Source organism: Toxotes jaculatrix, chromosome 4 (genome assembly GCF_017976425.1).
Source record: "Toxotes jaculatrix isolate fToxJac2 chromosome 4, fToxJac2.pri, whole genome shotgun sequence".
Classification (NCBI taxonomy): domain Eukaryota; kingdom Metazoa; phylum Chordata; class Actinopteri; family Toxotidae; genus Toxotes; species Toxotes jaculatrix.
Window position 1 is genome coordinate 10,452,364 of NC_054397.1, and position 16,675 is coordinate 10,469,038.

At 40.8% G+C, this 16,675-nt stretch overlaps 1 protein-coding gene across 1 annotated transcript in view; it reads left to right on the forward strand.

Annotated features, from left to right (window-relative positions):
* The window catches only part of fbxo41 (F-box protein 41), a 39,515-nt gene extending 24,486 nt beyond the window's left edge, over positions 1-15,029 (forward strand). The window contains exons 4-14 of the mRNA XM_041036488.1: positions 425-632; positions 4,140-4,213; positions 7,648-8,036; positions 10,734-10,972; positions 11,105-11,220; positions 11,721-11,873; positions 12,039-12,134; positions 12,251-12,369; positions 12,738-12,896; positions 13,063-13,178; positions 14,362-15,029. Coding sequence (XP_040892422.1) covers positions 425-632; positions 4,140-4,213; positions 7,648-8,036; positions 10,734-10,972; positions 11,105-11,220; positions 11,721-11,873; positions 12,039-12,134; positions 12,251-12,369; positions 12,738-12,896; positions 13,063-13,178; positions 14,362-14,424 — 1,732 coding nt within the window. The 3' untranslated portion in view covers positions 14,425-15,029. The remainder of the gene's footprint in view (positions 1-424; positions 633-4,139; positions 4,214-7,647; positions 8,037-10,733; positions 10,973-11,104; positions 11,221-11,720; positions 11,874-12,038; positions 12,135-12,250; positions 12,370-12,737; positions 12,897-13,062; positions 13,179-14,361) is intronic.
* The last annotated feature ends 1,646 nt before the right edge of the window (positions 15,030-16,675 follow it).

Below are 16,675 nucleotides of genomic sequence, written 5' to 3' on the forward strand. Positions count from 1 at the left end.
TGCCTCTGTATCTGGGTAACACACTGTCCCTTAAAATGACAGGAACTTGGCCCTCCTGTGCCTGCGGTATAAATATCCGGCTGCTCTCTCACCCTCCATCTCTCTGCTCTCTCTCTGTCTCTCTTTTTCACTCTCTCCCCTTGTGTTTGGATTTTGTATTTATCTCTGTCGCCAACCCTCGGTGTGTGTAAAGGGCAGGACAGCAGCTGGTGTATGTATATGAGAGAGGGTCAAAAGAGCGTCCTGCAGTCACCCAAGGACCATTTGCTGATTCATGTAAAATTTTGCCACAAGTGCCATTCAGCAGATTTGTAGTTTGCCCCCCAGTGACACAGATTTACAAATCCACTATAAGACAGTATACCCCCACTCCGGGTTAAATAATGTGCAAGTAATATTGCCATTCCTCCCCCCGTCCCCACAGGGAGGTCGCTCAGATTGACCAGTTCCTTCAGGAGACAGCAGCACGGGAAGCCAACGCCAAAGTACGTCTGCAGCAGTTCATTGAGGAGCTGCTGGACCGAGCCGACCGCGCAGAAAAACAGCTGCAGATCATCAGCAGCTGTGGCACCACACCGAACGGCAGCCTGGGGCGCTGCAGCCTCCAGGCCTCCAAGGGCAATGGACGCCAGGTGAGGGTCTTTGAAGCTGTATGTTCAGATCTGACTTAATCTTAATTGAAATTGTAATGTAGGTTTTTATCTGCCCTATATAACGATTCCGGCTAACACACATATTTTTTTAAATATGCATGTTAGCTGGATCACATTTAACAATAATACAGACAGATGTATAAAAATCTACTTTCCGAATTGTGACACATTTTAATTGTCATAATAAATTAGACAACTGATTTGCGGATTAGAAAACTCAATTTTTCAAGTTTTGTTTTTTACTACACAAGACTCCTCTTCCTCAGAGTGCTACTTCCAGCTTTCTGACAGAGAGAGCTTTTCCTTGACAGAGCGTCTTTGTGCTTTTGAATAGTGTATAAGCATTGATTACATTGAGTAATGTTACTGTAATGCACCACAGGTCGAACCTGTAATTGACTTTAAGATGCCTGAGACAACAAGTCTACTCCTCCTTGAAACACTAAAGGGCAGTATCCACCCACTTTTTCATCTAAGATATTATTCATCATAGCCAAAGATGATCTTTCATTTCAAAGTTTGAAAGTAGGAGTTAAAGTGAAGGATTTTTTACTTTAATCTTTCCCTTAAGTCCAAAATTTCACTTTTAGCTCTTAAAAATAAAGGTCCAGTGTTCTGTGCAGGCCAAACACAGAAATCCGTGGGATTGTTGTGTTGAAAGAGGAAAGGCCTGTCCCGGACTACTGCCACAAAGCTCACTGTTGTCTGAAATACTGTGTGCTGTAGCGTTACATGTAAGATATCTCTAAACGAAGGCCTGAACCAACCCTGAACAGCCCTAAGGGTACACTGGGATATGTGGGCAGGGGTGTCTACACATATTTGACCATGAAGTGTATATCTACAGCATTTTGTCTTGTAAGCAGGTGTTGCTCCCCCACCAGGATTATAAGATTAGAACTTATGTTTGCAAGGTGAACAGGAGGCTTGTTTCCTGTCTGTTTAGCATTCAGGATCAAAACAGTGGAAATAGTGAGGCTCTGTAGCAGACTGCATCCTGACCAGAGAGTGTACTCACATAAAAAGCTGCCTCTTGCTCCGGAAACCGGAGATCAGCTCTTTGTCTCCAGGCCCGACACAGCTTCCACTGTGGTACTTTTGTCCTCTGCGTTTCCTTTTTACAAGATGATTTAAAAAAAAAAAAAAACATTTTCTGTTCTTAAAAATGTCACTTATTCAGATTATTATCCAACATCTCTTGAAATAAGACGTGACCTGTTTCACATTGCACAAATGTGTGTGCTGCCATGGAAACCAGTTCTTGCTCTCGCTCAAGGTTTCAACATGATTTTGAATCAGATGAAATGTGGTACAGATCCACATGAGAGAAATTTGCTGTTTCATTTTTGCTTATTATTTGGGTGATCCTCGGTATGAAAATCTTCTCTTCAGATCACTATCACTGACTGCAAAGATATTGATGCCATCCTCGGCTCACCCACTTTATATCATTATACAGAACAGTGAATAATATAAGAGACGCCTCTTTTGTAATGATATAATTAGCCTGTTGCAAAGATGCCTGAAATAGTTTAATGGCATTTTACCTGCAAACAAGAATTAGACCCTTGCAAATGATAAAGAAATGTACTTTTTCCTCTTTATTAGGCTGTATCAGAATGCTGTTTGAGCTGTGATTGACTGTGAGATGCTGCCCAAATTTAGACATGATCTCTTTGGATTTAAGCATCAATCGGTTTGATGTCTCTGTGCTTGTGCACGGTTGAAGGACTGTGAAAAATCAACATGACAAGTACAAGTGTGGAGTCGCACACTGGTTGGCACTTTGTTGCACCGTCAAGGGAAGCCCAGAGATGTCACCCAACCAGGCGCACACCTTCACACCCTCACTCTCCATCTCCCTGTCACTGCATGAGCAAGGTCGCCCTAACTTCCTGAGAGATGGGTTTTAGAGCACCAGAGGTATTTAGGACAGGCAGCGAGACAGGGGATGGATGACTTGTCTCTTGCTCACACTCTAGTTCAGTCCAAGATTAATCTAATGCATTTCTTCAAAGGAAGCGAGGTACTGTAGTGTTTTATAAACCCTTGGCTCTGTAGAACAAGAAGGAGAAATAGAAAAAGAATTGAGTTTAGACCAAACTTAATTCACCAGATTGGAGTTTTATTTTATTCCATCCGTATCTGGGAGATTTGTCCTTGCTCTGCCTTCACTGCGGACTGGCCAGGAATGAGAGCCATGGATGGTGTGTTTGCCTGTTTCTTCCATGGTCCATTTCCACCGGCACTGAGCCAGAAACAAGCTGTGTGAGTAAAGCAGAGAGGGAGAGAGGGAGTGACAGTGCCTGTGTTTGTGCACATTTTCCCTCTGTGGCACGTTGCCAGTCTGGTACACAGAGTTCCACCTGGCACTACTTCACACACACACACACATAGATGTACACGTACGTACAAACACTCACTACACACAGCATACTTCAATGCACAGGCGGCTTTGAGTGGTGTGTGAAAAAGTGACTAGGAGGATTTTGCTCTCAGGCAAATAGAATGAGAGTGAGAGTCAGATTGCACACCCACTAACAAATACACTTAAAAATTCACACCTGCTTTCAGAGCTACAGCCAATTTTTTTTAGGTCATAGGTCCATGCAACGCTTCGATCAAGATGTTTTCATGAGCCCCAGGGGACAGCTCCCTGTGACGCTGGTGACCCCATGACCTCCTGCAACATCGCTACTAGGCCAAAGTTTTTACTTTAAAATAAATGCAAAATAAATATGCAAGTTTGGAATTACATGTGTTGAGCATGTTATTGAACATTTTCCATTTGAGATAGTCCAAGGCTCTTCCTGTACGGTCAATGATTCAAGTCCAGCTCCAGGTCAAAATGTCAATACCATAGTTCCTAATAAAGTATCTTATATTAAAACAGGCATGAAAAAACAGAAAATGTCTTTAATTAGAGGACAAATTGCATTGTTCATTCCAATCTTGATTACATTGGAAATATTCTTCATTTGACAAAAGCTGTCAGAGCCTGTTTGAAATATGTTTAGTAAACTTCCCCACGATAACTGCAAAATAGGCTACTGTTTTATTTGCTATTTGATTTCATTCCCTTTCCAGCGGGAATTTATTCACAGCAGTTCTAATTTCGTGTGACAAATGTTTGATAATGACATGAGCAGCATTTTGTGCTTTAGTTTCATTATATTTTATATTTATTATATTTTTGAGCGTTTTAAAATACGAATGTTCACATTTCTCTAATGAAAAAATAACATACGTATCAAAAATCCCATATACTGTAGATTGAAATTGGGAACCAAATTAATGATACAGCCAGAGCATCAAGGTCGTCACCCATTCTTCAGGGGTTTAGCGAGGAATGCTTTAGTCTCACACAGCAATCATATCTCAGTGTAAATCATATTGGTGGAAGGTAGCGAGCGAGTACCGAGCGTTTTAATGATAACACTTTTCTTTTTCTATCTCTCCCATCTGCATCTTTGTGTCTCTCTCCAGAGAAACTCCAGCATCTCTGGGAGCACAAGAGGCATGTACCAGGTGTCAGACCGACGCTCCTCCCCCAGCACAGGGTAAGTCGGCGCCTTGCTCCCGTTCCACATTTATGGACAATTTCACACCAAGTCAGACCTTGACTACCTTGATTCTAAAATGTAAACCATCCAAAGCATCATTGTGCTCAAATGACAACCCTCATTTAGGCTACTCCTAAAGTGAGAAATCATTATCCAAGCTGTTAATTGTTATATTGCATGTGGTAATTATGCCACAATTATGCCAATGATAATTTGTTTGTCTTGTGTTTACAGTTTTCTTTTTATAGTAATAGCAATACTTACTTGATCAGCCGTGTCAGGGAGTTGGGAAATGTCTGTTTGTCAGTTTATTTGAAAAGAAAGTGGGTTCTCTGGTCCAGCTGGAGATTTTGTGGCTCTTGGCTGTCAAATGAATGTGGTGCACCTCATCTTTCTTACCTATTGAGAGCTGCTGTAGTGAAACACAGTCTGTCAGTTATGTGGAAATAAAACAGAACCCCTGGAGCCACAGAGCTTTTATCCACCATCCACTGCACTGGCTGGCCTTAACCTTTGGGGTACAACTTGTCAGTCCGGTGTATAAATGTTTGTCAGCATGGCAGTAGCACTTGCAGTACCTCAGAAATACAATGAAAACAGTGCTATGGTTACAACTTTTTTGACTTCTGGCACCGTGTTACTTTGCTGAACATTCACTGGTTCCAGATTCTCAAATGCGAGGATTCCCTGTTTAAAATTACTGAATATCTTTTGGTTATAAACTAATCTTTGGTTATAAACTTGTGCTCTGAGGACATGTGACGGGCATTTTTCAATGTTTTGTGATATTTTTATACTAAATAATTTACTGGTAATGAAAATGACGATGTTAATTGTGACCCCTGTACTCACACAGAAACAGATTTACTGTATGCAGTTTGCTTTATATTGATAATAGTTCCTCTTACATGCTTTTATACACACTGGTATCCACATGAAGGTATTCATATGTACTGTAGTATTGGGCACTGTGATATGTGATGGAACAGATCCCATTTTTAGTCAGAGACTCTCACTCAGTAGCAGCAGTGAGATGCAGGTTGGACATCTCTCTGCATGAGGTGTGACTTAAGTATTTCTGGGTCTCTGCTGGAGATTTCAGAAGCACGGCCGTGCCATAAAATTCTGACTAACGCAACCGTCATTCCCAGTTGGTATGTGAATGTGTTTCCTAATGTGACGTCACTCAGAACCCGTCAGGCCTTCCCCACTGAATCACTGATGGCGCGACACACAAACAGCGGACCAACAACAACCATCTAAGCCTTCTGTCTGAAGTTAATAATAACTCCTCATCGGAGAGCAAAAATATTTTTGCCACTAGTAAAGGTCATAATCTCAAGTGTGCAACAGTTTTCGTGATTTATTGAGACTGACCTCACCAGATATTTATGCAACAATCATTAGTTCACATCTGTCAGTTTTGCACAAGAATGCCTCAGACAGTTTGCCTTTTTTTTTATATACTTAATAGTACTTGTAACAGTATGCAGGAATTTCTAAATTTAAAAATTTCTAAATCTGTTTTATTTTGGCTCCAGTTCTCCCGTGCATTTCCAAACAAGTGTAAGAGCTTCTAATGTAAATGTAATCCATAGTTGCATGAAAGGCTTTTCATATTGATTTGCACTTCAGGAAACAACACAAGTAGCGAGATAAGAGAAGAGTTAGTGTGTTTGTTTCACTGATTATTGAGCTTTGTATTCTGGGTACACACACTGAAAGTCATTAATTAGCAGTTGCAACAGTAATCATGAGCTTCTCATGTTTGGTATCAATGCATGTCCCATGTCTTGCCATTGATTTACTGCTGACACAACATTTTTATCAGGTTACTGCTTCAGTACTGGCTCATTAGCCTGTAATGAATGCCAGTATTGACACTGTCTCATTTTAGACTGTTAAAACCATAAACAAAAGGCACTGTTTTCATTTTTCATCATCTACAGTAAATTCAGATTTGTTGCTTAACATTTCTGTGCTTCATCCTTTTCACTTGCAAGTACTGTGTATAATTTCTAAAATGATTTATGCAGATGCTTTGACTATCCTTATTATACTGAGAGAAAAAGGATGGAACGTTAAGGAGGAAGAAAGAGAAAGAAAGAAAAATGTCCTACTTTTTGAGCAGCTGATATTTGTAACTGCTCATTACTTGTGTTGGCTATGAGGTTATTTTAAGTGCTGTCGCAGTACGTATGTACAAACGTTGCCCTCATTCGAGTATAAATCCTCTGAAATGCAGCTGTTCTTTGTCCGTCACGCGGTACTGTACCTGTTTGTGCTTCATTTTGGTTTTAGAAGTAGTTCAGTGCATCCACTTCTGTCAAATTAAAAACCAACACTCCTGTTTTCCACAGTGAAAGGGATGTTATGTGTAGAGAGTACTGCAGTCGTCACTGAAACCAATAATCAGAAAAATCAAACAGGTTGCCAAAGGATTTAGAGCAGGTTGAACAGTGCTACCTTTTTCTGTATTTGCTATAAGTTTTTATGTGTGGTGTGTCATTACATAATCATATTTTCTGCTGTTGATAATAAGGTTTATCTTCTCTAAGTGCCAGGTAGAAGTACCTCTGCATATCTCTCTGCGTAAGTGGAAAGTATTTATAACTCTGAAAACATAACATGGTAATCAAAATCAAAATGAGATAAAATACAAATATTGGATTGTCGGTACAGTGTTGATTGTGCTGTCATCAGATTAGAAACAGTAAAACGATAAGAATGTTTACAACAGTGACCACAACATGACCAAACTGTTCTTCATGAGGCAGTGCTTTTTTTTTTCCTTTTTCTATATTAAAAATAGCACCGATAGACCACAAGAGCTCTTCAAACACCCATCTTTGGCTTGATGGTGATATTCTGTTTGTTAAAAGCAAACTCTCTATGACAGTGCGTTGTGAACAGATTCAAGGAATAGTTTAACATTTTGGTAAATATACATATTTACCTTCTTGCAGAGAGTGACATGAGAAGATCTATATTGTGTAACAGCCTATTAGCTTAGCTTAGCATAAAGACTGAAGACAGAAAATCTTCTTATCAGCTGCATTCAGTTGTCATGCACCACATATCTGGAACAAACCCCTAGAAAACTTGACTTGGATTTGTGACTATTCATACTCAAGCTAGCTGTTTCCCCTTTTATCCAGTATTGATGCTAAGCTAAGCTAACTGGCTACTGTCTGTGGCTTTATGTTTAACGTAAAGACATAAGAGTGGTATTGATCTTCTCATCTAACATTCCAAGAAAGTGAATTAGCAAATTCCCCAAAATGTGAAACTGCCGATTGTCATGTTGATGATTATATCTCTGTTGTTGACAAGGAGTGGATCATCCATGTGTTGAATGTATTACGCTGTCAAAAACAAAAATCATTCAGTCATCATTTATACTATACTCACTTCTCTCTTTTTTGCTGCAGAGCATCAGGTCGGATCAAGTCCGTCTCACAGGGATCTGGAGGTTATGACAGTGACAGCGTCGAGATGCATCCCATGGAGGATTGTCCCGAGGCTCAGTACTATCACATGCAGTGCCGGCTGGGTGAAGGGGGTTACGAGCGGTCCCCTGGATGTGGCGGCGGTAGCTCAAGAAACTGGGGTCTCCGTAAACAGGCTATCCAAAACTGGCAGCGACGACCTTACAGGAACAGCACCGAAGGCGAGGAGGGAGACGTGTCAGACGTGGGCTCCCGGACCACTGAGTCTGAAGTGGAGATGTGGGAGCAAGAGAGGAGAGCCGTAGCTGAAGTCCAGCAGTCTGCCGCCCCCTATCCTCACCACGGCAGGGCGGGATACCGGCCTAACGCAGGTAAGAGCTCCCTGTGAAGTTGTTCGGAGAAGTAGAGCCAGTTATTCTTAGAAATCCACACAGTTTCTCACACACTCTCTCCATCCTAACATCCAGGCAGTAGCTCGCATACACAGAAGCCAGGATTCACCGAATAATGGACTTGAAATGACTCCCATAAGAGCAGCACTGATGTGGATCTAGGTCAGGTCGAGTTGCAGGCACTGCAATGTTATATGTGCTGTGTCACTGACCAAAGATAATTCTACAAACTGAGTGTGGATTAGATATGAACATATATGGTAAACTTGGTGGTAAGAGGCCTCATATCTGCTGCAGTGTGTAGACACATCAGTATAAACACTTATATACAAACACTTCTACAGATATTAATAATCTTTTTTTTAAGGAGTTTTTCCTTATCCAGTTTTTTTTTTACCAAAAAATGGGCCACGGGATAGAGGGTATCATAAGCTGTACACTTTCTGAAGAGACAAACTTGTAATTTTGGCTGCATACAGGAACTTGACTTGACCTGATTAGTTATAATTCCAGTTAGCTAAAGAAGAGACTGTTCAATCAACACTCTGATATTAGATTTTGTGTGTGTATGACAAGGTGCAGTTACTTCAATTACTTTCAGCAGCATCTTGGCCTTTCTTGGTCTCCACAGTCACTCCATTTTTGTGGAGATGGTGTAGTTATTTCTCTATTCTTGACAATAGTGTGCTGTTTGTTTTATGCAGACATGCCGTTATTTATTGATGCTATTTGTTCTCGATTTAGTATTACACATCTTAATGAAATCAAACAAACAAGAAAAAAACAATCTTACACAGATTGGGGCTGATAAATTCTGTGAATTGTCATGCAGCCTAATATGGGTTATGGTACAACTACGGTTGTAGTGATTTCAATTGCGATTCAACCAGTTAAAGTTATTTTTTCATGAGGTCATGAAAAAAGAGGTCATTTTCATGAAGTCCTATACTTTCTCTGTCCTGCATGTCTGTCTTTGGTAGACATTGAACATATTTGTATTTGGGAGAGCACTATTTGTCTGTTGTATCATCTCAGTTTCTCCTCTCATACTAAGCTTTGCAATCTATGATTGAGCCAAGTTAGACAGCCAATAATGCCCGCACATTTCTTCAGATCCACCACAGATTGTACATCTCTCTGTTAACTTCCTGCCCTGCCAAGATTCTTAACTCACTGCTGCTACTCTCCATTTTTCTCCACCTGCTGTCGGGTTTCTTCTGTGGACCAAGGCAGTCTGGGAAGGAGCGAAACTGGGCCAGAGCCCTATGACAAATTCGTATGAACTGCTATTACTGCCCCATTAGCTCAAAGATTTTTCTCACGTAACACTCAACATGTTACTGGCATTCCTCGGCTCTGACGTAGTTCTCCTTATTGGGAGAGTCTCTGCCAGGTTTTATCAGATGGTATGTATCTACAAGCACACAGTTTTCGCTCAGCATGTAACACACAGCTTGGCTTTTTAAGTTCATTTTGCAGTCTTGAGCGTAGGTGGTGTGTGTGAGAGAGAAAAAGAGAAAAAAGAGGAAGAAAGAGTGAGAGTGTAAGCAATGGTTCATAGCCCTGATGGTTTCGAGCAGACGCCTTCCAAGGCCAAAGATGAAATGAGTCATCTAGGAGCAATCTTGCCGGGAGGAATAAGCCGGGCTTGGACTGGACACATGGTATCAGCCAATAGATAGGAATAGACAGAAAAAAAAAGATGAAAAGAAGGAAAAAAAATTATGCAATCTCATTTACTGTCTTGTTGAAGGTTGGCGCCACCATGTGACAGTATTTCTCAACATTGTTTAAATGGCATTTACATCTGTTTGTCCTTTATAAATTTGCATTAGAAAAAAGGCTTGTTTACTGTAATAGAAGCAAAATAAATCTCTCCAGGCATGCAGTTAAAGACTTGATCTTTTTTTTAAATGTACAATTACAGCTTATATAATCACAATCATAATAAAGTTTCAAAGACGATTATAAAGTGCTTTACAATAAGAACAATTAAGTGAACAGCATGAAATTCAAGTGAAATTGCAAGAAGAAAATCAAAAAAAGGGCTGGTCAAATACCAAATATGCACAAATATTTATGTGTGTGTGTTTATGTTTGCATGTACTGCATATGTCTTTATTTATGAATACATATACTCTGGTTTATTAGGTAGACATAGTTAAAACAACAGCCCTGCAATCAATCCTCCCCATATGAAGGTTATAATGTTTAATGTTTTTTTAACTGTTGTACAGAGGTGTTGATTCAACTTAATGATCATTTGTTGAATTGTGTCGACAGATGTTTCTATAATTGTCCCGATCCCATTTATATCAGTGAGGGTAGGCTAAACAACAGTAACACTGTTGTGTGATTAATGTGCTTCATCTTAACATTTTACAACCCACTGTTCCACCTGCAGGACATATTAAGTAATATGAATATGAACATGTGATAAATCTGTTGATAGTCATCATGGTTATCGTTAAAGAAAAAACATTCGGTTTTAAAAATAACCCAGGTACAAAGCTTCTAACAAACTAAAACTCTCCCTAGCTTTAATGAACTCTGATCATCCAAAAGTGTAATAAGTCCTTGAAAACCTGATGTCCAAATTCATTCCAATAATCAAAAATATTCATTTTCCCAAACAGTGTTTAATGCATTGAAAGACCTGGATTTTTCTTCCCTCAGGACGGTCGGAAGGGGTCTACAGCAAGCCATGCCGACATGAAAAGAGCCCATCTAAATCCAATGAGGTGATCAGTCCAGAGATCCTGAAGATGCGTGCTGCTCTCTTCTGTATCTTCACCTACCTGGATACTAAAACCCTGCTGAGAGCTGCTGAGGTCTGCCGGGACTGGAAGTTCGTGGCACGTCACCCTGCTGTGTGGACCAGAGTTCTTCTGGAGAACGCTCGCATTTCTTCCAAGGTGCGCGGTGAACATTTAGACACTGTATGCAGTCAGTAGCATTATCAAAGCAGTAGCGTGTGATGCATTTAACTGTATTGTCTTTGTTGTGTATTATGAAGATCTTCACTTATCACCATGTTTATGTCTTAGTTCCTGAGCACATTGTCTCAGTGGTGCACACAGACGCACTCCCTCATCCTCCAAAACCTCAAACCGCGACAGCGAGGCAAGAAGGAAACCAAGGAGGACTACCTTAAAAGCACACGGTGAGACACACAAACAGAGACACAGATACACACAGGATTTTACAGCTGCACATGGTTTTCAAAGTATTACCCCTTTCACATGTTGGGTAATTAATGCATTGTGTATTGTTTTGGCTTTGGTAAGCATGTTGCTTTTCTTCTATTCGATTGAGTGACATACTGAGTGTCTCCTCAAACAGTGATCTACGAGAGGAAGGGAACAAGAGGAACATAAGTGATTGTATACTGACGTTTTTATGCAGTTCGATTATGATCAGAACGGAAAACTTGTAAATGTTGTGTGAGGGTGACAAGGTGTGTTACAGCGCGAAGCTGCTCTTAAGTTGTTCGGACAGTCAGTACACATGCTGCCTCTTGCATATAATGCCACAGACATTTCAGGAGCATTTTGTTTTGCGCTATAAGCGGTAGAAGTGCTGTTCTTGGGAGGACAGGAGAATTATTTCCTCTGCTCTGTCTCTGTCTTTTCCTGTTGACCTTCACTTACATCTCCATCTAAGTGGCTGTCTGGAGGAGGGTCTGGAGGCGTTGTTGAAGGCCACAGGAAGCAACCTGCTGATACTGAAGATTTCACACTGCCCCAATCTGCTGACTGATCGCTCCCTCTGGCTGGCTAGCTGCTACTGCCGGGCTCTGCAGGCTGTAACCTACAGGTAGTAGCACACCTAGGTCTTATCTTTTTAAGAAAATGGTCAGTTTAATAATCTGTCAACAAATTGTTGACACCATCATTTTTTCTACTGGATTTTATGCTATGGACATATAGTATCATGTGTATGTGTTACTTATCATAAATTGTTTTATCTTTTGTGTCTCAGGAGTGCCACAGACCCAGTTGGCCAGGAGGTGATCTGGGCCCTTGGAGCAGGTTGTAGAGACATCATCTCCCTACAGGTGGCGCCACTACACCCATGGTAATATACAGACAAATATCTCTGCAACTTTGATCATAAGTTAATGCTCTATATGTTGTAATAACTATACTGTATTTAAATCAATGGATGTGGCTTTTATTTCCGGTTTCTTTCAGCCAACAACCTGCTCGTTTCAGTAACCGATGTCTGCAGACTATTGGAAGATGTTGGCCTCACCTCCGTGCTCTCGGTGTGGGAGGGGCTGGATGTGGCATTCAGGGTTTGGCCTCACTGGGTACATGTTCCTCACAAAACGATCATTCTGCATGTAGTTATTTATGTATTAGAGATCTCAGCATTAAACATAGTATTCATTATTAATTTCTAATTAAATGTAACTCAAATCCCATCACACTACATTCTCTTTCATGCATGCACAGTTCTTTAAATGCAGAAATGGTGAAGGGAAATTAGTAACCACAGTAGATGATATATATAGATGATATACAATGTTCTTTTACAGAATTGTGCATTTCAGGCACAATGGATCCATAAATAAGCCTTTATGTGCTCTAATCTTTGTTGTGTAGTATCTTGAAATTATTCCCCTTTTTGTCTTCCCCACCTCGTCATCTGTTTACTTCCTTTTAACACCACCACAAGCGAGGAACTGCATGCGTCTACAGGTGCTGGAGTTGGACCATGTGAGTGAAATCAACCAGGAGGTGGCAGCAGAGGTTTGCAGAGAGGGCCTGAAAGGTCTGGAGATGCTTGTGCTCACTTCCACACCAGTCACCCCAAAAGCCCTGCTCCACTTCAACAGTGAGTTTAATATTTATTATATATATATATTTATGAGTTTAATATTATATTTATATATTTATATATTTGTATATTTGTATATTTATATTTATATACCGCACTGAGTCTGAGAAACAGAAACCCCGACATGATTTATACTACCTAAATCCTCCTTTTGCTCATGTAGGTGTTTGTCGCAACCTGAAGTCCATTGTGGTTCAAATTGGTATAGAAGACTACTTTGAGGACCCCAACAGTCCTGAAGCTAGAAAACTGTTTGATGAGATGGTAAACAAGCTGCAGGTAACAGCACCTTCGTGTCTTAGACCAAACTTAGCACTCACATACCTCTCAGTTTGACAAACTGGCAGCTGATGAGCCATACAGGAAAATTCACAGAGAAAAATCAAGACAACTAACAGCACAACAATAGGGCATACATGCATATACCTCCATCCAAAAGTCATACAGATGGGCAGGTTAATCTCATAGGAGCAATGCTTTATACTCTGAACAATCAATAATTATAAATAATTAAAGAATATAACTGTCATCACTTTGATGGTGCAAATTTCTAGCACAAACATGGGGCTTTTGGGGGTCTTGGGCCCCTGGGCAGTTGCCAGCTTTGCCTGGTTGGTAATCCAGTCTTGCAATACACTGATTCTTTTACTGTGTAACTACTCCTCCATCTGTGCAGTGCAGTGTTGACTGTGTGGAGGTAATGTCTAACAGGGCGTTGTGCACCCTGTGAAGCACTTCCTTATGAATTTTCTTTTTTTAGTCAACATGTCCTTGGAGTTTTGCACCACTATATTTACATGACTAACAGATAAGCTAATAGTTGTTCAGAGGATGAGATGTGTCTATTTTTATTGCAACTACACACCATTTAAACCATGACTCAGTCTTTGAAGTCCCAGTGATGGCTGGTTGTGGATGTGCAGCTGCTAACTCACTCAAGCAGAGGCTCATTGTGAGAGGCTCAGGTCATTCTTATAGCTGACCACACACAAACAGAGATAAAAAAAAAAAAGCTGTGAAATCCCAGGTTTTATTTATGTTTTGTTTTTATGAGTCAGTTTACAGTTTGTTCTTCTTGGATATTACACTCAAGATGGTGGGGTTGCTCACAGCAGTTAGGTAACCTCTATCAAAAGCCGCAAACAGCTATGGTTTATTTTTATCTCTCCCTCTTCAAGTTTGCTGTGAAAAGGAAGCCAAAGTTCTCCTCTCATGTTTAATCATCTCTTTTGTGAAGCAAGTTCAGTAGAGGTGAATCTCACAAAGCAAGACAAGCAAGTCCTTCAGTTTTTTTAAAGCTTCCTGGCATATATCAGTATTTGTACACACTTACTGCTAATGGAAGAAAATATAAAAGCATGAAGACACAGGGGGATAGAAATAGAATATTTGGCCTTCAGGTACAGAGGGTTCTCTTATTATGAGGTGAGGTTCAGATATTCCTTCCTTGCTTTTCTTTCAGGCTCTGAAGAAGAGACCTGGCTTCTCCAAAATCCTCCATGTGAAAGCAGACAGTCTCTGCTAACATCTTTTGTGCAGATACTTCAAATCTTGGGGAGGCGCCATCTTGGCTCCAGTTAATCAAAAAGACCCAGCTGTTTTGAGCCTGCTCTATGGGGTTGAATGCGTCTGCAGCACCGACAGAAACAACAGAAGTTCGCCATGATGAACCAGGACCGAGGCTCAATGTGCATACTCTCCAAGTACAAACTTGAAACAGAAAAACTCATTTACTACTCCAGTAGCGGAAATCAATATCTTCTTAATGTTGGTTATGGCAGAAAGCCAGTCAGGAGGCTTATTTGGACTAACAATGGCACTATAGATGAGATTAAGGGCCTGTTTTAAACTTTACTGACTCAAATAACCCAACTAAATGTAAGATCAGTCTCTCTCAGTCGTGTTTTGCTTTCACCATAAAAATGGATCATGTCATCGCACAGAGCCAGACCCCTTTCTTGAAGCGCCTGGAGCCAGGTGACAGCGCTGTATTTAACTGTCTGCATCTACACAATGCTTGATGTAAGAACCTGAGACTACCTTCAGCTCGTGGGCAGGAGCACATTATACAGCTTACATACTTCCCACAGAGAAGAATATTAAGTGGTGTCAGGTTTGAGAAAATGTGGAGAAATGAATTTCCTCAAGAGATCTTGACTTCTCGTCGAGGGTAAGAGTCTTGAAACAGGAGCTTTATGTTTGTGTGCGTGCGCGGATGTCTGAATGCATAAATAGACTAGCCGAGAATTGAATAAATGGTTTTCATCCAGCCTGCCCTGCATTACTGTATGTTGAAAGTGGACAATGGACAACGTTGAACACTTACTGCTTCCGCCCAGAACAGAAACATGCTGCACCAGCTCCAGGCACAGCGGAGGACAGCCTCCCAGTAACACACAGACCTTGACTGTCTTCTAGCCACTGCACGACAACAATGCTTTCTGCCTCTCCTACCACCCTCTGCTTCCTTGTGTGAACAGGATCATGTCACAAACCTGGACTCAGTGTTTTTTTCATTTGTAGAATCTCTGGATCTGTTGTCAGATCAGAGAACAGGATGCGGTATCTGATGTTGTTCTTCAGTAAGCCTGGAAGATGATCCATGATGCATTTCTCTCAAAAAAAAACAGTGCCATTTGGAACGGTGTCTGTCCTCATTGCAGTGAGCGTTTTCTCCAATGTGCCATTAATGAGGGAAGAGGGACCATGTAGGGTAGAGTAGTAGGCATGATGAGTGCAAGCAGCTCTCACTTAACAGTGTTGTGTTTCATATGGGACGTGGTCTGCAGGTGTAAGCAGTTGTTATAGTGTTTATATATCATGAAAGTTTCATACATTTCCATGCTAAACAGTGCCATTCCTAGTCATAGGGCTAGCCATGGCTGAGCCCTTGCACAATCTTTGTTTATATTCATCAGCTGAAATCCTCTGGTGCCCTCTGCTGGTGTTTTCAGGCAGTTACAAAGCTGACAGCCAGCTGGTGTGATGTGACACTTGTACCCTTTGCAGCATGGAACAAGTATAAGCTTTGCTATTTTGGAGATCTCAGAACCAGGAGATCAAGTCTCCAGTGTCACCTTCAAATTGGCACAGTTCTTGGTTACAGTTTAGCCCAGTGTACATTGCAGAAATTCTCAAGAAGTATGAGTAGCAATACTTACAGTGGTAACACTAAGTGTACACTTCTCTAAGATAGTTTAAAATGTGGGCTCCACCAAATTTTACTCACCAAAATCATTTTACAAGTCGCGAGGTGTACCATACCTGTGAGAACAGGTGTACAGTGTCTTCTGTGGCTCAGGAGGAGCTTTGTCAAGTCAGCAAAAGTAACCCTGATGATGTAATCAGGGTTATCTAAGCCTGGAGATTAGAAATTTACATAATGTCCACATGTGGAGTTTGAAAGATGTGGGTGTTTACAAAGCAGGTAGCATCAAATTGAAAAAAAAAAAAAAGGTTTTAAGGGAAGGGTAAGCTCCAGCGTTTTTGGAGCTTCGCCCATTCCATGGACCAAAAGTCAGGATTTCTTTTCCTCTGCTGCATTAATTTTTAAATCTGTCTCTCCAGCAAGTCCCCCAACTTTATGAAAGTGCAATACTAAATCACTGGAGAGAGCTCCTTTAAACAGAGCTCCTTTTTGATTCTTACGATAACTTCGGTTTCCAGAAATTATGCACACAATTTTGAAACAGGTTTGAAAATGAATCACACATCAGGGACAAACGTCACATCTCTTACTTTACAACGAATTAGCACAAGTTGCTCACAGGTTGTTC